This window comes from Blastocystis hominis, assembly GCF_000151665.1.
Source record: "Blastocystis hominis, Singapore isolate B (sub-type 7) whole genome shotgun sequence assembly, scaffold_5".
NCBI lineage: Eukaryota > Bigyra > Opalinata > Blastocystidae > Blastocystis > Blastocystis hominis.
In genome coordinates, this window is record NW_013171860.1 from 501,733 (window position 1) to 520,954 (window position 19,222).

General features: G+C 45.4%; 2 protein-coding genes; one reads left to right on the forward strand and one right to left on the reverse strand.

Moving 5' to 3' along the window:
- The first annotated feature begins 3,554 nt into the window (after window positions 1-3,554).
- Window positions 3,555-12,957, forward strand: GSBLH_T00004030001 (uncharacterized protein). XM_013042867.1 has 4 exons: window positions 3,555-3,786; window positions 3,818-4,847; window positions 12,562-12,834; window positions 12,864-12,957. The coding sequence occupies exons 2-4, from the start codon at window positions 4,785-4,787 to the stop codon at window positions 12,945-12,947; spliced, it is 420 nt and encodes a 139-aa protein (XP_012898321.1). The 5' UTR covers window positions 3,555-3,786; window positions 3,818-4,784; the 3' UTR covers window positions 12,948-12,957.
- Window positions 12,958-16,631: 3,674 nt separating this feature from the next.
- Window positions 16,632-19,222, reverse strand: part of GSBLH_T00004031001 (uncharacterized protein) — a gene marked incomplete at its 3' end in the record, with an annotated part of 3,699 nt that continues 1,108 nt past the window's right edge. The window contains exon 3 of the mRNA XM_013042868.1: window positions 16,632-16,736. Coding sequence (XP_012898322.1) covers window positions 16,632-16,736 — 105 coding nt within the window. The remainder of the gene's footprint in view (window positions 16,737-19,222) is intronic.

Genomic DNA, 19,222 nt, shown 5'->3' on the forward strand with positions numbered 1-19,222 from the left:
CTAAACACATTTTCGATTCTCATTCAAATCCTACAACGCTTCAACCATTCCACATCTCTACAATTCCATCCATCCATCCATCCATCCATCCATCTTCCAAACCAAACACCGCAACCATTTCTCTCTTTTTCTTTCTCTCAGCAACTGCCAAATCGGTCTGGATCGTGGAAACGTGGAAACATCGCGACCCACGGCGCACCAGGCGTGATCGACGAGGTGGGCGCGGATGAGCGCGCCGGTCACGTCGTAGGCGAAGAGGAAGCGGAGGCGGAGGGGCTGGGTGACGGAGACCACGGTGGCGTTCTGCGCCCAGTTGGACAGGAAGAGATCCAGAGAGCCCGGTCGACTCTGCACACCTTCGTAGGGAGCCACGGACCCCACCCCATCGCCCACCAGATTCCTGCTCACTCACACCCACACCCACACCCACACCCAGAGCGAACCGGTGAGCGAGGAGGTTGGCTCGCCGTCCACCACCAACACCCAACCAATTCCGACGTGGCCATCGTGGACACTCCGAATTGCCTGCCCATCCACTCGGCACTGCCCACTTCGCTCGGGACGCACTCCAGCGTGTAGGAAGTCGCGGGGATCCCACCCTCCAACACGTCCCACACATCGCGTCCCGCGGGGAACCAGACGGTTCGGCGGAAGGAGGAAGGAGGAAGGAGGAAGTGGCGGGAGCGCGAAGCTCGCACGTGGCGGTGCAGAGATCATGGAAGGATCCGGTAATCGCCATCGCACAGTCCCACTCAATGCCCTCCGCCTGATTCCACACACACAGCATACAGAACCGCGGGGATCTTCTCGTGGCGGGAGAGATACCCGGTGAACGCGGCCACGCTCAGATAGATGGGCGCGTGCTGCACGCTCTGCACGCTCTGCACGCTCTGCACGCTCTGCACGCTCTGCACGCTCTGCACGCTCTGCACGCTCTGCAGGTCCAGGAAGCAGTTCGTGCTGGCGACCTCGCTCTCGCTCTCGCTCTCGCTCTGGATCACGGCCATCGACGCCATCCACGAGCGTCGCACCACGTAGTACCGAATGCTGGCGCCGTCCAGCTCCGCCGGCTCTGCCCACTGCACGCGCAGCGAGGTCGAGGAGAGCGCGGCCACCTCGAGGTTCTGCACCGCGCCGGGCGCGACGACATACGCGGCGAGGGTGATGGGAGAGGAGGCCTCGGAGAGGATGGAGCACGCGGCGGAGCACAGCGCCACGCGCACCCAGTAGGCCACGCACGCATCGAGAGAGAGCGAGAGAGCTAAAGAGAGTTCGGGTTGCTGGACGTCGCCCTCTTGGAGGAGCGCGTCGGCGGCGAAGAGCTGGGAGTGGGAGCCAACCAAGGCCTGCACGAAGAGCTCGCACCACCACCAGACCCAGCGCACCTGCGTGGCTTCGAAGGCGGCAGCAGCACGACGGGCGCGGAGGCAGGGAGGCAGGGAGGCAGGCAGCAGCACGACGGGGCGGTAGACGGAGAAGGACGCGAAGGCGGACCAGGAGGCGCCCTTGCGGACACGCCAGCTGATGGCCATCACGCTGTTCACAATGGCGCCCGCCACCAACACGGAGCGCGTCTCGAAGAACTGGTTCTGCACATTGCTGCCCATCAAGGCCATCCATCGGGGCTTCATCGGAGATGCCACTGCTCCAGGGAACCTCCATCTGCACAGACACGCTGCGCTGCGCTGCGCCTACTCCACTTCCCTCATACCAATCGCGCTCTCCACAATCCGAGCAGGCCACAACCGAACGCCAACCGAACGCCGGCGCGGGTCGAGAAGGTCGTGATGAGGGTTTCCGCGGAGAAGGGGAGGCCGTTTCGGGACACCAACCTGTTGGCATTGATGTAGAGCGTGCGTGCCTTCGCAGAACCGCGGGAAGGAGCCATCGAAGGCGAAGGCGAAGGCGAAGGCAATGGTGTAGTCGGAGATGGAGATCGCGGTGGTGGGATAGGAGAACGTGGCCTCGGCCAATTCAAACACGATGTGGATGTTCATGGGCTCGAATGGGTCGTTGATCACCTCGCCCACGCCCACATTGCTCGTGCAGTACATCGTGGATTGCTTCCCATCTCCCATCGTCCACAGCGCCACGTCCCTCGCCCCATCGCCCGCCACGCAGCGCAGCGCAGCGCAGCATCGGCAGGATGGGCTGGCAGGAGCCCGTCCCCTATCGATCGATCGATCGATTCCCACTGCTGATAGGCGTTGCACCCATCCGTGATCATGCCCCACTAGTCCACATCGCACTTCGTATCCAACACTTGCCCCAAGTGCCCTTCCGGCTACCCCGCCGCTTCGTCCGCGGGGCACACCACCGCCACGCACCTCACCTCTCTTCCATTCCACCACTTCCCACACGCCCGCACCACGCACACCTCCACCTTCCCATGCTCCACAGACCCACAAATGCACAACTGCACCGTCTTGGAACTCGCCTGCTCCCACTGCCCATTCCAGTTCACTCGGCTCCCATCAATCAGAGGCGAGGACCGTACCCACAGCAGTTCGCATACTCCGCCTTCTTGTCCCATTCTCCCAAGTTCCACACACGCTCCGCTTCTACCAACCTACAGCTCTTGCTCCCATTGTTTGCCCTTTCACTCATCGCAAATCCGTTCTCTCTACCACACTCTACCACCTCACAATATGAAAATGAAAATACGAGAAACAGAACAGCTATCTTAGGCAAGAACATCGTGCCTGTCCCAGATACCTCCCACGTTGCAAGTTATCTCCATGTATCCGCGGTCACACATGGCATGAATGGGTTCGCCACGTTACACAGTTTGAAGTACAGAAATTCCTCACTCGGAACACATTCCACACAGCAAAAATGGAACCAGGGTCCACCGCCATTATGGTATTGAATGCGTTCACGATGCATATCTCACACACACAGTTTAGTCAAAGTAACGATAGCGCACACTACACTAGCTTCTTCAAACACACCAACTTGACGACAGAACCCATCCCAGCTACAATACTTACACTCCCACAACACAACACACAAAAACACATACAAGTCCGAAAACAAAACAAAAGACAGGACATACAAGTCCAATTCCAAATTTTGAATACATTCAAACCCAGTAAGACGAAGCTAATAGCTTTTATTGTAAAACAAATGATTTCAAAAATACACAGGAATTGTGCAATTGTGAAAATAGTGTTGAAATTGGGTATGAGTGGAAGAATAGATTTCGAATAGGGAGGGAGTTGTTTTTACTGTGAAGTGGAAGGAGATGAGCGGAAATGGGATATTGTGGAATGAATAGATCGAAGAGTGTTGTTTCCAGTGGAAGTGTTTTGTTTTTCGTTCTATTCATTTGGAATTTTATATAGATGGGATAGAAAGAAATAGGGTATGTAAAAGATGATGATAGGAATGAAAATGGAAAAGCTAGCAATAAGCAGTTTTTGAGTTATCATTTATAGTAATAATATGTGATATGTGTATAGTAGAATCGAATAGTAGAGTTTGTGAGAAAGGTGGGTGTGTCGTTGAAGAACTGAGCAAAATAAGGTAGAATACATAATATATTTTATACGAACAAATAGAGATATATTCATATTCCACTGTTTCTAGGTTTTTCGATAGTTTGTGTGCAGTTTTTGTCGTTTTGATGCACTCTGAACCTATCAGAGATTGTTATATTGCCAGAGAATACTATCCCTTATTCTAACCCATATAGTATCCCCCACCTGCCAAATAATGCAGAATATCTCCTATTTAAAGGAAGTATCGAATTGTACACTTCAATAGGGATACAAAGTGATTCACAATGTTGTTCTATTACGAGCATGAATAACAATAGTATACATAATACTTGCTGTTTGAGTTGGTTGATGAAAGTGAAATGCTTTGGTTCCCAACTCATTAGGATGAATAGAATTACTCACTAATAGCGATATCAGTATTGTTGATGATAAAGCTGAAATCCATAAGAATGGACTCTATGGGAATGAGTAGTTGTCCAATATCAAGCTGTGAGACATATCTGGCTGATTATTTGTTGGAGACAACAATCAAACTATTACTTTTCAGATATATAGATATATGTATATAGAAGATAGACATTGATATCTATCTATCTATCTATCTTCTTGAATACCTTACTGAAGTTGTGCTTACAAGATATCGCTCTTTGGATTCTAGAATAGACAATAACAAATCATTATGTGATAAGAAAGTGGATTCGTTCGAAAAATACTTCACTACATGTTCTAGAATACAGAGATTGTTGTGATTCTATAGGACAAACTTGTTATTTTATCGTTAACTTGAATTATACAAACATTTTACCAACACAGTATGGTGAGTATGAGGACACATTCCATATTCACCCTTTATTGCTAAAGATTCAATTTTACACCCTTTGAATCTAATTCAAAATAGTACGTTGATATGAATATCTGTGATATCTAATTTATTTAACCACAATCTTTATAACGAGTTCATTTACAGTCCTTCCATTATGTTATTTTGTATATCGTCAATATGAGCAAATCTCTATCGTTAACACGAATAAATCGATTATTGGATAGACGTGAATCGACACCAATACTTTGAGGAATTGTCTGGTAATCTATTGGAATAATCATTTGTCTATTCGATTACAAGTATAATACTTCGATTTCCATAAATTCCATTTAGGATAAAGCTATGTTTAGCAAAAATAATGAATGTTACAATATTTTCTTGTTTATGATAAATGGAGAATATAGTCTTTTAACTCAAAAATAAGTAATAAAATAGCTGATAATAGATATTCGAATGAATGGATGGACTTTTACACTCTTTTCTATTCGCTACACACTAAATGTTATTATTCTGAGGTTAGATGTGTTTGATATACCCATTTCTTTTTGAATTGTAGCTACAGTCCACAATAGAGAGTTGTATTCACAGATTCAAGGGAAATAAAATCATGGATGACGAATATAGCATAATACTGTCTATGAATAGAAATAGATAGGAATAAGGAATATGTGAAATGGTTAGTTTGTATGTTGAAGGAAGAGGTTGATAAAGAAATGATGGAGGGATGTGAGTGAAAGCATTCATATAGAAAAACTGACTAATCATCTAGGAATAACATTACGGCCTTAATATTAGGTTATTTTACACAATTGTAATGGCACTTGGAAAACAAATCATTATGCGTTCCATCCCCCACCCGACAAACTCGTTTGCAGAATTCTATTTGTTGTGGTTTGAAACTATGGTTCATTGTCTGACATAATAATGATGAAAATAGTCCTATTCTTTATGAACAAAAACAAATGAAAATGTATTTTACAATCATCCAACGACAAGCAAGCATAATAAAGATTCCAGTTGATTTGCAGTTACTGGATAGTGAAAAAAGGAAATGGCGACACTGCAATTCGTATGATATACAAATAACATAAACATAGCATAACCATAGAAATCAAGTTGCGTTGATGATAACGCTTGTATGTTTTGTTGTATTAAACAGCTGCTAATGTTTATTTTTACAGTAGAGTCATTTGTTAAACTGTTTATATCATAATGAGACAACAGAAAGAAAATAGCATGTAGTTTGTGATTTCGAAAAACGACAATTGGTAGTTGATCTATTCAGTGAAAATGGTTCCTATTAATTAGATAATTTGAGAATCGTAAAAGGACAGATGATTTATCAAAAATACTGAACAAACTGGATGAGGACACACCCATGAAAAGAAAGAATGGTAATATCCTTGTCTGTATTTCTATTCTATCGGAAGTGAAACAACATACAACAAACATCTTCGCTCGCAACAATATTCTGAAAAAGAACGTTTTAGTGATTACAAAAATATGATAACAGATGGACTGTGGATAGCTCCTGTGAAAAAAGTTAGAATCCAATGCAAAAGTAATTGAAGAAAATTCCCTATCCTTATTATCATTGGAGTTGCCATAACACAGTCCCATTCAATTATTCTTTTTACTATTCTCTCTATCTGTCAATCACGTTGATCACATTAGTAACACCATACAGTTGAACAGTTTGTTTCGAATCTTAACTCCTATGGATCTCTATTGTTTGCAACAACATTTTCCCGACTGTATTATTATAAAGTCACTCAATATACACAAATCGGATCGAAACAACGAATTCCATTTGTAATCATTTTACTCTCTAAATACTTGTCCAAAAAATACTATTTCGTGTGATTATTCTGTACAATCCAATTTCCACACTTAATAGTCTCTATTTAATCGTTAACAATATAGAGAGTTGTCGAGTACGACACATTTCGATTTGGAACAATGAACAATACTCGATCGTCTCAGTTTGGCACTACTATTTTTCACCAACTCTTTATCTTCATTCATAACATCGGTTACGCGAAGGATTGGAATACACTAGCAACACTAATCTGTGTTGCGATTATGGAAAAAAGTCAATCGATGACAGGATGCTAATACAATGACCAAGGAATGATGATGAGGGATTGAAAACAAGCAAACAAAGTGAGTATTGAGTATTCATTAATCATTGAATGGAATGAAATAAAATGTGTGGATCCAAAGATGAAATCACTGCTTGATTTCGACAAGATCAGCGAGAATGGAAGAAACATCTATGAATCAAATCAAATCAATTAAACCATACTTGAAATTGATTTCGATCGAACACACTCGAATGAACGAGGTAGCTTGACATTTTGAAGATTTGGAATATCTAAATACTATCAATATTCAATATTCAGAAATACTTTCCAATGTCACTACACGAGGAGAATAGAAACTATAATATTCAGACGTTATTGATGTTAGATTTGGAAGATCTACAAAGCAAATCATAACCAATCAATTCATTATTACTTCGAAGTGTCAATAAACTTAAATCATCATCTCTTCCTTGAAGTGCACATTCACCGAGTTGAATGGATTGTAATGATGGAAGATCTACATCAATCATTTCATTCGAATTCATTCAATACTTTCAATTATTGTTGAGAAGGAGCTAAAGAATGCACGATTACCTAATGTAATGGATTGTAGATTTGGAAGATCTAGGCATTATTCAAATATTCAATATCATATCAATACCTCGAATCACAAATGAACTATAACAAAAATTCCATGATTTACTTTCAATTGTACCAATTTGAATGGATTGTAGTTGTGGTAGATTCTTCAATTCAAAGTCGCCAGCATAATCACTGAAACTATATTCACCAATTTGAATCGATTCCAATGATTCACAATTCAATATGTGGAATGATTTCGATTCATCATCTCTCAATCCATTCTTTTCCTGAGTAAATGAGTTCTTGCCGATTTTGATAGTTTTCAATCAATTCAATCCATCGATTTGGAATGTTTGCACTGATCCAAAACATTCATTGCCGATTTCGATTGATTCCAAATTGTATAACAATGAAACATCCCAATCAACCAATACACAATTATCACTCAGTTTCAGATGTTTCATTCCCATATTCATTGGTTCTGAGCCATCTCCTTCATAATCAATATCACATTCAATTCCATTGCACCATTCACATTCATTCACTAATTTACCATATCGATCATACACAATTCCAATTCCAAATCGATTATCATCACACCAATATCCTTCATATTCTATCAAACCATTATTATGATAACTCGTTCCATATCCAAATCGTTTCCAATCGATCATTATGCCCTTGTACAACAATATTCCATCATCATCATACATTTCACCATATCCAAATGGAATTCCAATTTTACCTTCGTTTTCGTTTTCTTTTTCTGTCAATATCGAGCCTTCAAATCGACTTCCATGATCCAAATCCACGATTCCTTCTACCAAGAATTCTTCATTATATGAAATAGCACCAATTTGATTATTTCCAATCACTTTCAACACTTTCTGCTCATTGACCACAAATCCTTCATTCATGAATATTCCATTATTGAATTGCAATACTACAAATTCTCTGTTACTCAATATGAGTGAAATCCAGCCATTTGGTTTCCATTCTTTACCCAAACATCCCTGCACACTTTGAATAATGGAACTATCAATATGATAGTTATTAATAGCAGAATTGACAAAATCAACAATGTTTTGCATGGAAATGAAGAAATATGGTAAAACGGTATTTTTGGAAACAAGATCTGTTTCATTATTTCTCGATAGTAGTCACTCCATAGATTATTATTTTGTGTGGAACTGAATTGAATAGTTGGTGTATTAAAAACTAGATAATAATAATACAATCTCACTTTCTCAAACCTTTCTGTTTTCTTTATTTGCACTTCATTTCCATATATCAAATTAACTCTATGACATTTTCAAGTATTTTCAGCTTTGATTATAATGTATTTCGCATTTTCATGACCTCACTTTCTATTGTTCAAATGGCTGTATTATAATGTTCATAATAGATATATTGGTAATAATAATATAGTTAATAATCAAATGGTGTAATTTGTTTTTATAACACTCGAACACAATAAAGCAAATACGATTGGAATAGTTTGATTGACACTATATAGACTATTGCGATAGAAAGTAGAATGGATAAATCATCACTTCTATTTGATAAATGATTTCATTGTATTGATCTCCAGTTCATGTTTGTATTCTTTATCAGCTGAATGATAATCCATATTTAGTACAATGGATGATATTGTAGCGAAAAAGTGGATGATAAGAAAAATAGAAAATCGGAATCATAGTATCATTAAATAATACCATCTATGAAGTAATGCGACAAAGAATTTATTTCAAGATTAATAAATGAAGGCTGACTTTCTTTTATATTGATAATACAGTGCAAATTACATTGAAACAAGCATTAGAATTGTAATATTAATGAGATAGAGTGAGCATAGGTACCACTTATCACACGATCTTTTCCATACCATCTTTCCATTTCACTTCTCATCCATCATTCTGTGTTACTTCATTGACCCAATATCTTGGAATATTACTAATATAGAATTCATTCGATTCAGCGAATACAAATTATCCAAAGTGCAGAAGTATTCGATTTGAAACTCTCAAATTGTCTCTATTTCGTTTGAAACTCGGTCAGACTTGTGTTTTTTCATTTTGAAAGTGATTTCCACCAGCATGTTGTTGTACCAAATTTATTTAATCACTAATTTACCCGACTTTGGGTCTCTTGGAATATTTAATCCTTATCGTTCTCGCTAATCATTCAATTTTCCATAAGTAATCAACCTCTCACTCTCGTGCAAATTGATTTCCATCCGCTTGCCTCAAACATGGTTAATATTACGATTTAAGATACGGCTCTCCCATCTATTAAAACCATTTTGCACAAAGGCAGCACATCCCTCTCAAACCGAAATCACCTCGATTCAAAAATCTTCAGTACCAACCTCAAAACGTTCAATTTCCAACAAACACTTCCCTTATCATCTAAGCACGCTCTTTCTTCGTCTTCTTCTTCGTCATAATCGTCTTCATTTCACCCAACGCCTCAATATATCGCTCTTGCAGCCCCACTCCGTCCTCTTCTTCCTCCAATTTCATCGGCCGACTCCCCTGGATTTTCTGCGTAATCGCCGAGAAAAATCCCTCTTGCTCTGGCTTCACCAGCGACACAACTTCTCCCTCCTTCACTACACATCACAGTCGCTCGCTGCACTCACTAGCACGCGCTGTTCGACCCGCTCGATGAATGTACGACTCCGTATAGAACGGAAGATCGTAGTTCACCACTACATCGATGTCCGGAATATCCACACCGCGTGCGATCGTATCGGAGCTGATGAGCAGCCAGATCGATCCTTCTTGGAACATCCGCATCGTTTTCTCGCGCTTTTGCGCTCGGATTTGCGAAGAATACTCCTCCACGAAGCGCTGCGTCTTCTGGTCCTCCGCGAACACGATCGAAACGAGCAAAAACAGTCTATTTCGCAGCGATTTGTCGCTCCTACCGATGCACCATATCGATGCTGTTACAAAACGCGAGCACTTTTCGGCCCAGCCGCTTCCAATACTCCACAAGACGCAAGAATGTAAGCGGTTTATGCAGCGTGTCGGTGAGATAATAATACTCGGAGAGCTGTTTGGGCACCAAATACACGTCTATTTCGCAAGATCGCTTCATCCTCACTCTCCTTCGTAACGTTTTTCACGGTGTAGACCAGCAGATTATTCAAACGAAGCTTCTCAATGTTGATATTCGTATCGCTATTCAATGTGGCGCTGAGCAGAATCTTGCGGATTCCGCGGATCACACGCAGAGAACCGTTTTCCTGCGAAGTTCGATTCGAACTCGAACGAATCGCGTAACCGTCGCCGTTCACAAAAGACGACGTGGGAGTTTCGTTGAGACGACTGTAGAGCTATGAATCGCGGGGATCGTTGATTTCTACCACTTGGATCCAGTTGTCGTAGGATTGGAGCAAGAGCTTGTCGGCCTCATCGACGACTAGGTATTGGAGGTCTTGGATGTCAAAATTCGGATTGTTTTTGATGTGCTCCACAAGTTTTCCGGGGGTGGTGATGATGATGTCGACCTGCTCGCAACTTTGAATGACGTCGTCTTCGTTGTTTTCCGTATCTGGTTGTAAATAAATAGAAAAAACATACGGAACCAAGAGTAATCGTCGTAGTAAGTCAGGTCGTTATAGCTTTCACTAATTCCACCGCAAAGAGCAGCAACGCGAATATCCGTACCATCCGTATAAATATCAAACACGGACTTCACTTGCAACGCCAAGTCCCGACTGGGAACAATAATCAATGCGCGGATTCGTGGAATAATCCTTCCCAGTAGCGATTGAACTAAAGGAATAACGTAAACCTGGAAATAAGCAGTAACAAGGTAAAGTCAATACGAGAGTCTTTCCACTTCCAGTGGGAGCACAGATAGAAATATCTCGTGCGATTCCACAGCGATCACCTATAAAAATGACAGAAAGACCACAACTCAACAATCTAGAATTTGGGGAATTGCTTTTGTCTGGATTTCAAAAAATTCATACACTCCATCATTCGTTAAGTTCTTTTCAAGAATCGAACTGAGCTTCCAAGCCTGACACCCTTCATGGACAGACATCGACACTTCCATTGACACCTCTTCTACTTGCATGGTATATAACTAAATGAACAACAGAAAAGAGATATAGAAGAAATCTGTGATCATTCGAAACGAGCGGAGTGTGCATGGTGAATTCCCTCTGACCTACCTATCTACTACCTACCAAATTAGTTAGTTGGCAAGTCGGGTTGTGTTCCTTTGATTGTATATTATAATCATCAATAACAACTTTTCCTACATTTCAATCTTATCTTAGAAATGAATTTGCAAGTATCTGTTCCGGTATATTGCCTGATGGGGAGTACTACTATGTAGGATAATGATGACACATTAACAAAGGAGGAACTTGCGCGTCTTCTTTGGTAAGCTTATACTCCTTTGTGTGACTTTGTAGCTGTGACGAAAACGAGTTTGATGACTTTTTGGAAGTGGATCTGACGTACCTTAGTTCCGATACTCTGACAGTTCAATATATTGGTTTAGGTGATGTGGGTCTGCTAAGCAGTACAATTTTATAAGGAAATTCACTCAAGGTTTGGAGCGTTTAACAGTTGCGAATCATTGTATCAAGGATCTGACTCCAATAAAGCCGCTGAAGCAGCTCAAGTATCTAAATCTTGCGCATAACCAGATTTCGGATATCCGTCCTATCACTAGTTTGTTTCTACTTGAGGAGCTAGTTCTCGATTATAACTCTATCTCCTCGTTTCCTCGCGTCGTTGTCTGTTTTCTCCCTCATTCCTAGGATCTCTACAAGTTACGTAATCTGCAAACGTTGTGTCTGTCCCACAACAAAATCACGTACGAATCCTTCCAGGACCTGCTTTCTCTCTCCGTTCGAACGCCCCTCTCCCCTCACTCCCTAGTCTCTCCAATCATTAACTCTAGCGTACAACCCCGCCATCATGCGCGACAAAGAAAACCGTCGCGACATCGTCTACTTCCTCTACAACCGCCTGCACCATTTCGAGCTCTTCAACAACACTCCCATCACCACATTGTTCTCCCGCGTCTCCTGCGGCCGCGACTACATCGAAGATCTCATCGAATCCGACTCCAAATCCCCCTTCTTCCCCATTTTCCCGCGCCACATGCGCACCATCAGCGACAAAAAGAACCTCGCCGGCCAGCCGCAGCCGCAGCCGCGTTCCCGATCGCGTTCGCCTCTCCAGAGCGTCGTTCTCTCGCCTTTCTCGCTCAACGAGGGCGCTCCCGACGATTTCCCTCCCGAAGATTCCATCGAACCTCCAAACGAAACGCCCACCTACTTCAAACGCGCCTCGCAGAGCGCCGAAAGGCCGCAGATGGCGCCGTTCCGGCTGAATTCGCCGCTGCCGCCGGAGAGCGATCGCCGCGTGCGCAGCATGTCGATGTTCGAACGGATCGCCTCCACGACGGATCCGGGAGCGGGATCTGCCGTGGAGGGCGCGGAGGAGCGGAAGGAGGGGACGCGGACGCGGACGTACAGCGTGCACGATGTGATTCTGCAGGAGACAGCGCATGCAGTTGCGATTGCGGACCGGGTCCAGTGTAGAAGTCCATGTTCACGAACGCGGTGCTGTCGCCGCAGCCGGCGCAGGCGGAGGCGGCGGGGAACGCAGGGAAAGGGGGAAATGGGGAATCGATGATGCAACCTCTGCAGAAGACGCCGGCGCCGTTGATTGGGCCAGGGAAGGAGGGACAGGCGAGAAAGCCGCTGTTTGGGAAGTCCGGGAGGAGGGAGAGCGGAACGGCGAGGCTGGTGGAGGAAATCAGCAGGATGAACGGATTGCTGGAATTGATTGCGAAGAACCAGGCGGCGATGCAGGTAGGAACCGAGGGAAGGGTTCAGGGTAGAAAACGCTGGAGGGGCTGGAGAAAAAGGTTAATCTCTGCATGAGAGTTTTGGATTTGAGCGCGCAGGAAGAGAACAGTGGATGATGTCCTTTATGATGTGTTTGTTGTATGAATCTTTTGGGGAAAAATTAAACCTTTGCGATGAGCTTATTACATTGAACCTTTTGGAAACTTGAACAAATAGGAAATCGCTTGGAAAAGTACGCTTGAAGCCTCCATTCTGACATTTATTAACCATCTAAAGAAGAACAAAACAAGTGCCACTGTAGTATAGTTGGTTAGTACATCACGTTGTGGCCGTGATAACCCGTGTTCGAATCACGGCAGGGGCATTTCCTTTTTGTTGATCGCTTTTTCATTCTCCAACATTTTTGTTCTAAGCCTATGACAAAGGGTCTCTGTGTATTTCTCTTTGTCATTGCGCTGGTATATAATTGGTTAGGTGGGAGTTTTTTGTATTTTCATCATTGTAGCATTCAAACTGCACCAATACTCGCAGACAGAAAGAAAATTTCTTGTTTTGAATGTGAATGATTTTTTATTGTCAAATGATTTCAGTGATTGTGGAAATGGAATATGTGATGTACATCAAACCAGTAAATTCCGTGTGCAACGCAATAGATACATTGGTACAACAGAGAAGCCTTATTTTAGTGGTGTGACCCAAAGCGATCAAAATACTGTTATTCATTCAATCCAAAGGGAGTCGACTGAGCCTCTCAATCTATTGCCAACAAGAAGTGTAGACTCTACGATTTCCCAAGTCAACGGTGCCAAGTCTTCAATGAAGAGCGTGACCAGTCAGGCTAGTACAATTCCTGATACGAATCTACACAATTCTGAGGGGTTTCGTCGAAATCAATCGTTGATTACAGAAAAGGTTCAAGAGCAAGAGGAAGTTCGTTTGGTCTTGCATCGTACTGTCCCGAAGCCCACGAAGCAGAATCAGCCCTCTCGAATTCCGGAGCCGCACAAATACCGCGGAACGCTTTACTTTCGTCCTTCTCAAAGTGGTTTTGGCAACAATCTCTACGGCTTGGTGAGTGCGTTCGTTATCAGTGCGATTAGCAATCGTCGCCTTGTGGGTAGGATGAGCGAGGAAAGTGCGAAATAGGCGTGAATAACTATAAATTCCACAAAGTATTCGACTTTTACGATTACTGGAATCACTCGGTTCCCTATGAACGTTTTTTATTCTCTTTTGTTTGTTCATCGTAGAAATGGGTCCCAGCCGAATGGATAACGTCGTGCAATACAACAAGTGCTTCTACAATAAGTCCGAACTTGCCAACCGGATGATCCGCAAACCCTTAAACCAACTTTACAAAAACTCCGATCTCATTCTTTCCACCAATTGTCCGCTCTTTTACGCCATTCTTCGCAACCCTGAAAACTACCAACGTCTTCGAGAGCTCCATCTCGTCGACCCAAGTCACGGAAATCTCGATATTCAGGCCTTTTTCCTCCTTTCCAAAGTCTTTCGAACGTATGTCGTCCCGCACCAAAACGTTTTAGACGAAGTGAACGCGGTTCTGGCTCCTTTTTCGAATGATTATCTCGTGGGAATGCACATTCGATGCGGCAATCCGCTCTCCGATTTCAGAGATCAGTCTACGTTTATTCGAGCTGGGCGACTCCCCACGTTTAGTCATTGTTTGAGTGGCATTGAATCGGGTCGGGCGAACAGAAGCAAGCAGATCGCGTTGGTTTTGACTTCGGATTCAACACGAGCGAAGAAGAAGATTATGTCGTACCATCCGAAGCTGCAGGTCGCGTCGAATAATCGAAAGGCGATCCATACGATGGAAGTAACGGGGAAGAAGCGAGATAACGATGGAATGAAGGATGCGTTTGTGGAAATGTTGATGTTGGCTCGGTGCCAGAAAGTGATCGGCACGACTCGAAGCACGTTTTCGTTGTGTGCAGCAGCGTTCCAAGGCGAACTGCCCTTGCTTGTGGGACTGAAGGAAGGTCCCTGTTTGATTCCGCAGCAAATCGTTTTTGGGTGAGAGAGTGTTTGTGACAAACAGCCCAGCTTAAATTACAATACCTTCGAACCGTAGCGACGAACTGACCTTTGATCGCTTCGTCCAAAAACTGCAGCTTTAGCTCACGTTTGCTCGCCAAGAGCGTCACAATCAGCGGATCAGAGCCGTCTTCCTCGACGTTGCTCACTTCCTGCAGCGGTAACGAACCCGTAATTCCATGGAACATGCTCTTCTTTCGACTCCATTTGATCTACGACTCGCTCGCTCTCCTCGCTTCCTACCTCATGCGCGCCATTCTCCTCCACCAGCTTCACCACCGTGTTGTGCCACGACCCGTTCGAGCAGAATTTAATACACGAAATACCCACTTGAATGCTCTCGCTACTCAGAATATTCTCTACCCATCAATCGCAATCCTCACTTCTACGAATCGACTGCTGCTCGTACACACGACGCTGCTGCAACTCCTGCTCCCTCCGCGCCCTCTCCGCCGCTTCCTGCTCCGCTCGGCGCCTCTCCTCCTCCTTTCGAAGCAGCTCCTGTCTCTGCAGCTCCTCTTCTCTCTGTCGCGCGAGCTCCGCTTCCCTTCTCGCCTTCTCCTCCTCCGTCTCCTCCTCTTCTTCCTCCTCTTCCTGTGCGTTCGCCTCCTCCTCAGCGAACGGATTGACCGTCGGCTCCTTCTGCAGCACCAGCGGCGTGACGGCCACTTCCTTCTCCACCAGCGCGTCGGGCGCATCGAAGGGATTCGACGACGCCAGCACGACCACCGGCATCGACGACGGCGTATCGAACGGGTTTTTACCCTCCTCCTCATCCTCATCCGACACGGCGTCGAACGGATTGGACGATTTGGGCGCGGCGTCGAACGGATTGCCGCCATTTTCTTCGTCTTCGTCGTCGGAAACTGCATCGAACGGATTGGACGATTTGGGCTTCGACTGCTTTTGGGTCGGCGCATCGAACGGGTTTTTACCGTCCTCTGCGTCCTCTTCGTCGGACGAGGCGTCGAAGGGGTTGGAGGACTTGGGCTTCTCCGCGAACGGGTTTTTACCGTCCGCTTCCTCCTCATCGGACATGGCGTCGAAGGGATTGGAGGACTTGACAGGAATGTTAACGGGCTTCAGCGGAGCGTCGAAAGGATTGCCGGTACTTTCGTCGTCGTCGCTGGAAATAGCGTCGAAGGGATTCATCGACTTGTTGAGCGAGAGAACGGGCTTCTGCTCGGCCTCGGGCATCACGATGGCTTCCTCCGTGCCGAACGGATTGACCGACTTCGACGCGGGCTCCTCCTTCATCGGAGTCGACGGCGACTCGTCTTTCGGGGGCGTGAGAGGCGTCTCGTCCTCTTCGAAGGGATTCACGGCCAAATCGAGAGAGATGGGAGCGAGGGCCTCGCCGCCCACATCGAAAGCGTCGTCCAGATTGAACGGCTCGGCTGCTTCGGGGGTCTCGACGGCAGGAGTGACGGCGATGACGACTTCTTCTTCGAGGCGGATGAAGCGATCGCCGCGGAATCGCTTGGGCGTGGGACAGGAGAGAGCGTGGTCGGGACAGTCGCTGCCGAGAAGCAGGGAACCGCAGACGTTGCAGCGATAGCTGGCTGGGGATGAAGGAGAGAAAGAACGAGTACCCTTTGGCTCGTAGGTGATTTCTTTTGGAGGCTGTTCCTTCTTGGGCTCTTCGATCGGTTCTTCTTTCTTGCGAGGCTTCTCTTCTTCCTCTTTCTTCTCTTCTTCTTCTTCTTTCTTCTTTTTCGGTTCGTCCATTTCGTCGATTCGAATTAGTTGAGCTCCCGTTCCCGTCGTGTTTGGACATTCAACCAAATGAGCATAACCATCTTCTTCATTGAATGCTCGACCACAACCCGAACACAAAAACACAAGTTCTAAACATTACTTTAATAATAATATATTATTACTCGAAGCAGCTTCAATTGCAGCAGCTTCAGCAGCGGCAGCGGCAGCTTCGGCGGCGGCAGCAGCCTCAGCTTCTTTACGCTTCTTTCTCTCTTCTTTTCTCTTCTTTCTCTTCTCTTCCTCTTCTTCTTGTCTCTTTCGCTCAGCTTCGGCTTCAGCAGCGGCAGCGGCGGCAGCAGCGGCAGCAGCGGCAGCAGCGGCAGCAGCGGCAGCAGCGGCAGCAGCGGCAGCAGCGGCAGCAGCGGCAGCAGCTTCGGCCTCTTTGCGCTTCTTTCTTTCCTCTTTTCTCTTTCTTCGTGCTTCTTCTTCTTCTTCTTGTTTTGTCTTTTCTTTGGCATCCTTCTTAGAAATCTCTTCAGCCACAACAACAGTAGCAGCAGCGGCAGCAGCAGCAGCAGCAGCAGCAGCAGCTTCTTTCTCTTTCTTCTCTTCTTCTTTCTCTTTCTTCTTTTTTGGTTCTTCCATTTCGTCGATTCGAATTAATTGAGCTCCCGTTCCCGTCGTGTTTGGACATTCAACCAAGTGAGCATAACCATCTTCTTCATTGAATGCTCGACCACAACCCGAACACAAAAACACAAGTTCTAAACATTACTTTAATAAATTATATTATTACTCGAAGCAGCTTCAATTGCAGCAGCTTCAGCAGCGGCAGCGGCAGCTTCGGCGGCAGCAGCAGCCTTTGCTTTTTTCTCTTCTTCTTCTTCTTTCTTCTTTTTCGGTTCTTCCATTTCGTCGATTCGAATTAATTGAGCTCCCGTTCCCGTTGTGTTTGGACATTCAACCAAATGAGCATAACCATCTTCTTCATTGAATGCTCGACCACAACCCGAACATAAAAACACAAGTTCTAAACATTACTTTAATAATAATATATTATTACTCGAAGCAGCTTCAATTGCAGCAGCTTCAGCAGCGGCAGCGGCAGCTTCAGCAGCAGCGGCAGCCTCAGCTTCTTTACGCTTCTTTCTCTCTTCTTTTCTCTTCTTTCTCTTCTCTTCCTCTTCTTCTTGTCTCTTTCGCTCAGCTTCGGCTTCAGCAGCGGCAGCGGCAGCAGCGGCGGCAGCAGCAGCAGCTTCGGCCTCTTTGCGCTTCTTTCTTTCCTCTTTTCTCTTTCTTCGTGCTTCTTCTTCTTCTTTTCTCTTTCTTCGTGCTTCTTCTTCTTCTTTTCTCTTTCGCTCAGCTTCAGCAGCAGCTTCAGCAGCGGCAGCGGCAGCGGCAGCGGCAGCGGCAGCGGCGGCGGCAGCAGCAGCCTTTGCTTCTTCCTCCTTTCGCTTTTGCTCAGCTTCTTCTTCTTTTCGTTTACGCTCAGCTTCTTCCTCTTCTTCTTTTCGTTTACGCTCAGCTTCTTCCTCTTCTTCTTTTCGTTTACGCTCAGCTTCTTCTTCTTCTTTTCTCTTTCGCTCAGCTTCAGCAGCGGCAGCGGCAGCGGCTGCGGCGGCAGCAGCAGCAGCCTTTGCTTCTTCCTCCTTTCGCTTTTGCTCAGCTTCTTCCTCTTCTTTTCTCTTTCGCTCAGCTTCTTCCTCCTCTTTTCGTCTACGCTCAGCTTCTTCTTCTTCTTTTCTCTTTCGCTCAGCTTCTTCTTCTTCTTTTCTCTTTCGCTCAGCTTCAGCAGCGGCGGCAGCGGCAGCGGCAGCGGCAGCTTCTTCCCCCTTTCGCTTTTGCTCAGCTTCTTCTTCTTTTCGCTTCTTTTCTTCTTCAGCAGCAGCCTCAGCTTCTTCCTCCTTTCGTTTACGTTCAGCTTCTTCCTCCTCTTCTTTTCGTTTACGCTCAGCTTCTTCTTCTTCTTTTCGTCTACGCTCAGCTTCAGCAGCAGCGGCAGCGGCGGCGGCAGCAGCCTTTGCTTCCTCTTCTTCTTTTCGTCTACGCTCAGCTTCTTCTTCTTCCTTTTGCTTTCTTTCTGCTTCTTCCTCTTCCTTTCGTTTTCGCTCAGCTTCAGCAGCTGCGGCGGCAGCAGCGGCGGCAGCAGCAGCAGCCTTTGCTTCTTCCTCCTTTCGCTTTTGCTCAGCTTCTTCTTCTTCTTTTCTCTTTCTTTCGGCTTCTTCTTCTTCTTTTCTCTTTCGCTCAGCTTCAGCAGCAGCGGCAGCGGCAGCGGCAGCAGCCTTTGCTTCCTCTTCTTCTTTTCGTCTACGCTCAGCTTCTTCTTCTTTTCTCTTTCTTTCGGCTTCTTCTTCTTTTCGTCTACGCTCAGCTTCTTCCTCTTCTTTTCTCTTTCGCTCAGCTTCGGCAGCAGCGGCAGCAGCGGCAGCGGCGGCAGCAGCAGCCTTTGCTTCTTCTTCCTTTCGTTTACGCTCAGCTTCTTCTTCTTTTCTCTTTCTTTCGGCTTCTTCTTCTTTTCGTCTACGCTCAGCTTCTTCATCTTCCTTTCTCTTTCATTCGGCTTCGGCAGCGGCAGCAGCAGCAGCCTTTGCTTCCTCTTCTTCTTTTCGTTTACGCTCAGCTTCTTCTTCTTCCT

What these genes read in the sequence shown, in the direction of transcription:
- GSBLH_T00004030001 (XM_013042867.1), top strand. Translation starts at nt 4,785, where the DNA reads ATGGACTTTTACACTCTTTTCTATTCGCTACACACTAAATGTTATTAT. An exon ending in ATTATTCTGAGGTTAGATGT is followed by an intron (nt 4,848 to 12,561) that starts GTTTGATATACC and finishes GGTCCAGTGTAG; the next exon opens with AAGTCCATGTTCACGAACGC. An exon ending in AGAACCAGGCGGCGATGCAG is followed by an intron (nt 12,835 to 12,863) that starts GTAGGAACCGAG and finishes GGTTCAGGGTAG; the next exon opens with AAAACGCTGGAGGGGCTGGA.